Here is a 991-nt window from a genome sequence, read left to right as displayed (position 1 = left end):
AATTATTGAAATTTTAATAATAATTAAAATTTTTTTCTTAACTTTTTTTTTTCTTAACAAGTTTTTTCTTTTAAGATATTCTGGGCAAAGAATGAAAGAAATAGAAAAATTTTTACATTCTTTACAAATTCTGCCTGGTTTTCCTTCTGGATCCGGTGAAATATCAATAAATCCAGGACGACATTGACATTTGTATGAATCAAATGCATTAGCACAAACTGCATTCTTATCACAATCATTTACACCAACACAAGCAGCATAGACTAAAATAATCAAAAAATTTTGCACCAATTATGGTAAAATATAGAAATATTTATTATATTTGAATAACTAATTTACAATTCGATAAATTGGTAATTAAAAAGAAAAGGAAATAATTCATTTCCGGAAAAGAGATTAATTATAATTTATTTACGTAAATTATACATAATTTTGTCATTTGAATGATTTGATTAAAAAGAAATGATATGTTATTATAAATTTTTATCATTTATCCAACCATTAATTAATTATCATTAATTTTGCCATTAATTTTCCTCAATATTTCATTTAATTTTATCATTATTATCTATCATAATATGCATAAAATTAATTTATTAACTTTTTTTTTTAATATAAAAATAGCAATAACTTACATCGGCATGTATTATCTGTAAATCTGAAAGCATTTTCAACGCAATCACAAACAAATTTCCCACGTGCTTTACGATCCGTACATACTTCATTGGTACCACATTTTGGTTTATCAGGATTGCAAGTAATTAATGAACCCTTTGATAAATTATTATCATTAAGCTTTTCTTGTTTAGGCTTATGACATACTCGACCTGGATAATGAGTGATATTATGTGATGCATCAACGAAACCTTGTCGACATGTACAAATATATCTGAAAAAAAAAAAATTTCATTAAAAAATTTTATAATTTGTTTGTTTTTTTCTCTTCTTACATTTAAATGCTATGAAAAATTTATTCAAAGTTCTAAAATTT

At 23.4% G+C, this 991-nt stretch overlaps 1 protein-coding gene across 1 annotated transcript in view; it reads right to left on the bottom strand.

The window, feature by feature from the left end:
- Positions 1-116: 116 nt before the first annotated feature.
- LOAG_18574 (transmembrane cell adhesion receptor mua-3) overlaps positions 117-991 on the bottom strand; it is a gene marked incomplete at both ends in the record, with an annotated part of 3785 nt that continues 2910 nt past the window's right edge. Inside the window, 2 exons of the mRNA XM_020451236.1 lie at positions 117-263; positions 636-889. Of these exons, the coding sequence (XP_020304999.1) occupies positions 118-263; positions 636-889 (400 nt within the window). The remainder of the gene's footprint in view (positions 264-635; positions 890-991) is intronic.

Source organism: Loa loa (genome assembly GCF_000183805.2).
Source record: "Loa loa unplaced genomic scaffold supercont3.372, whole genome shotgun sequence".
Lineage (NCBI taxonomy): Eukaryota > Metazoa > Nematoda > Chromadorea > Rhabditida > Onchocercidae > Loa > Loa loa.
The sequence above is the reverse complement of the archived record's forward strand: the minus strand, read 5'-3'. Positions and strand labels throughout refer to the sequence as shown.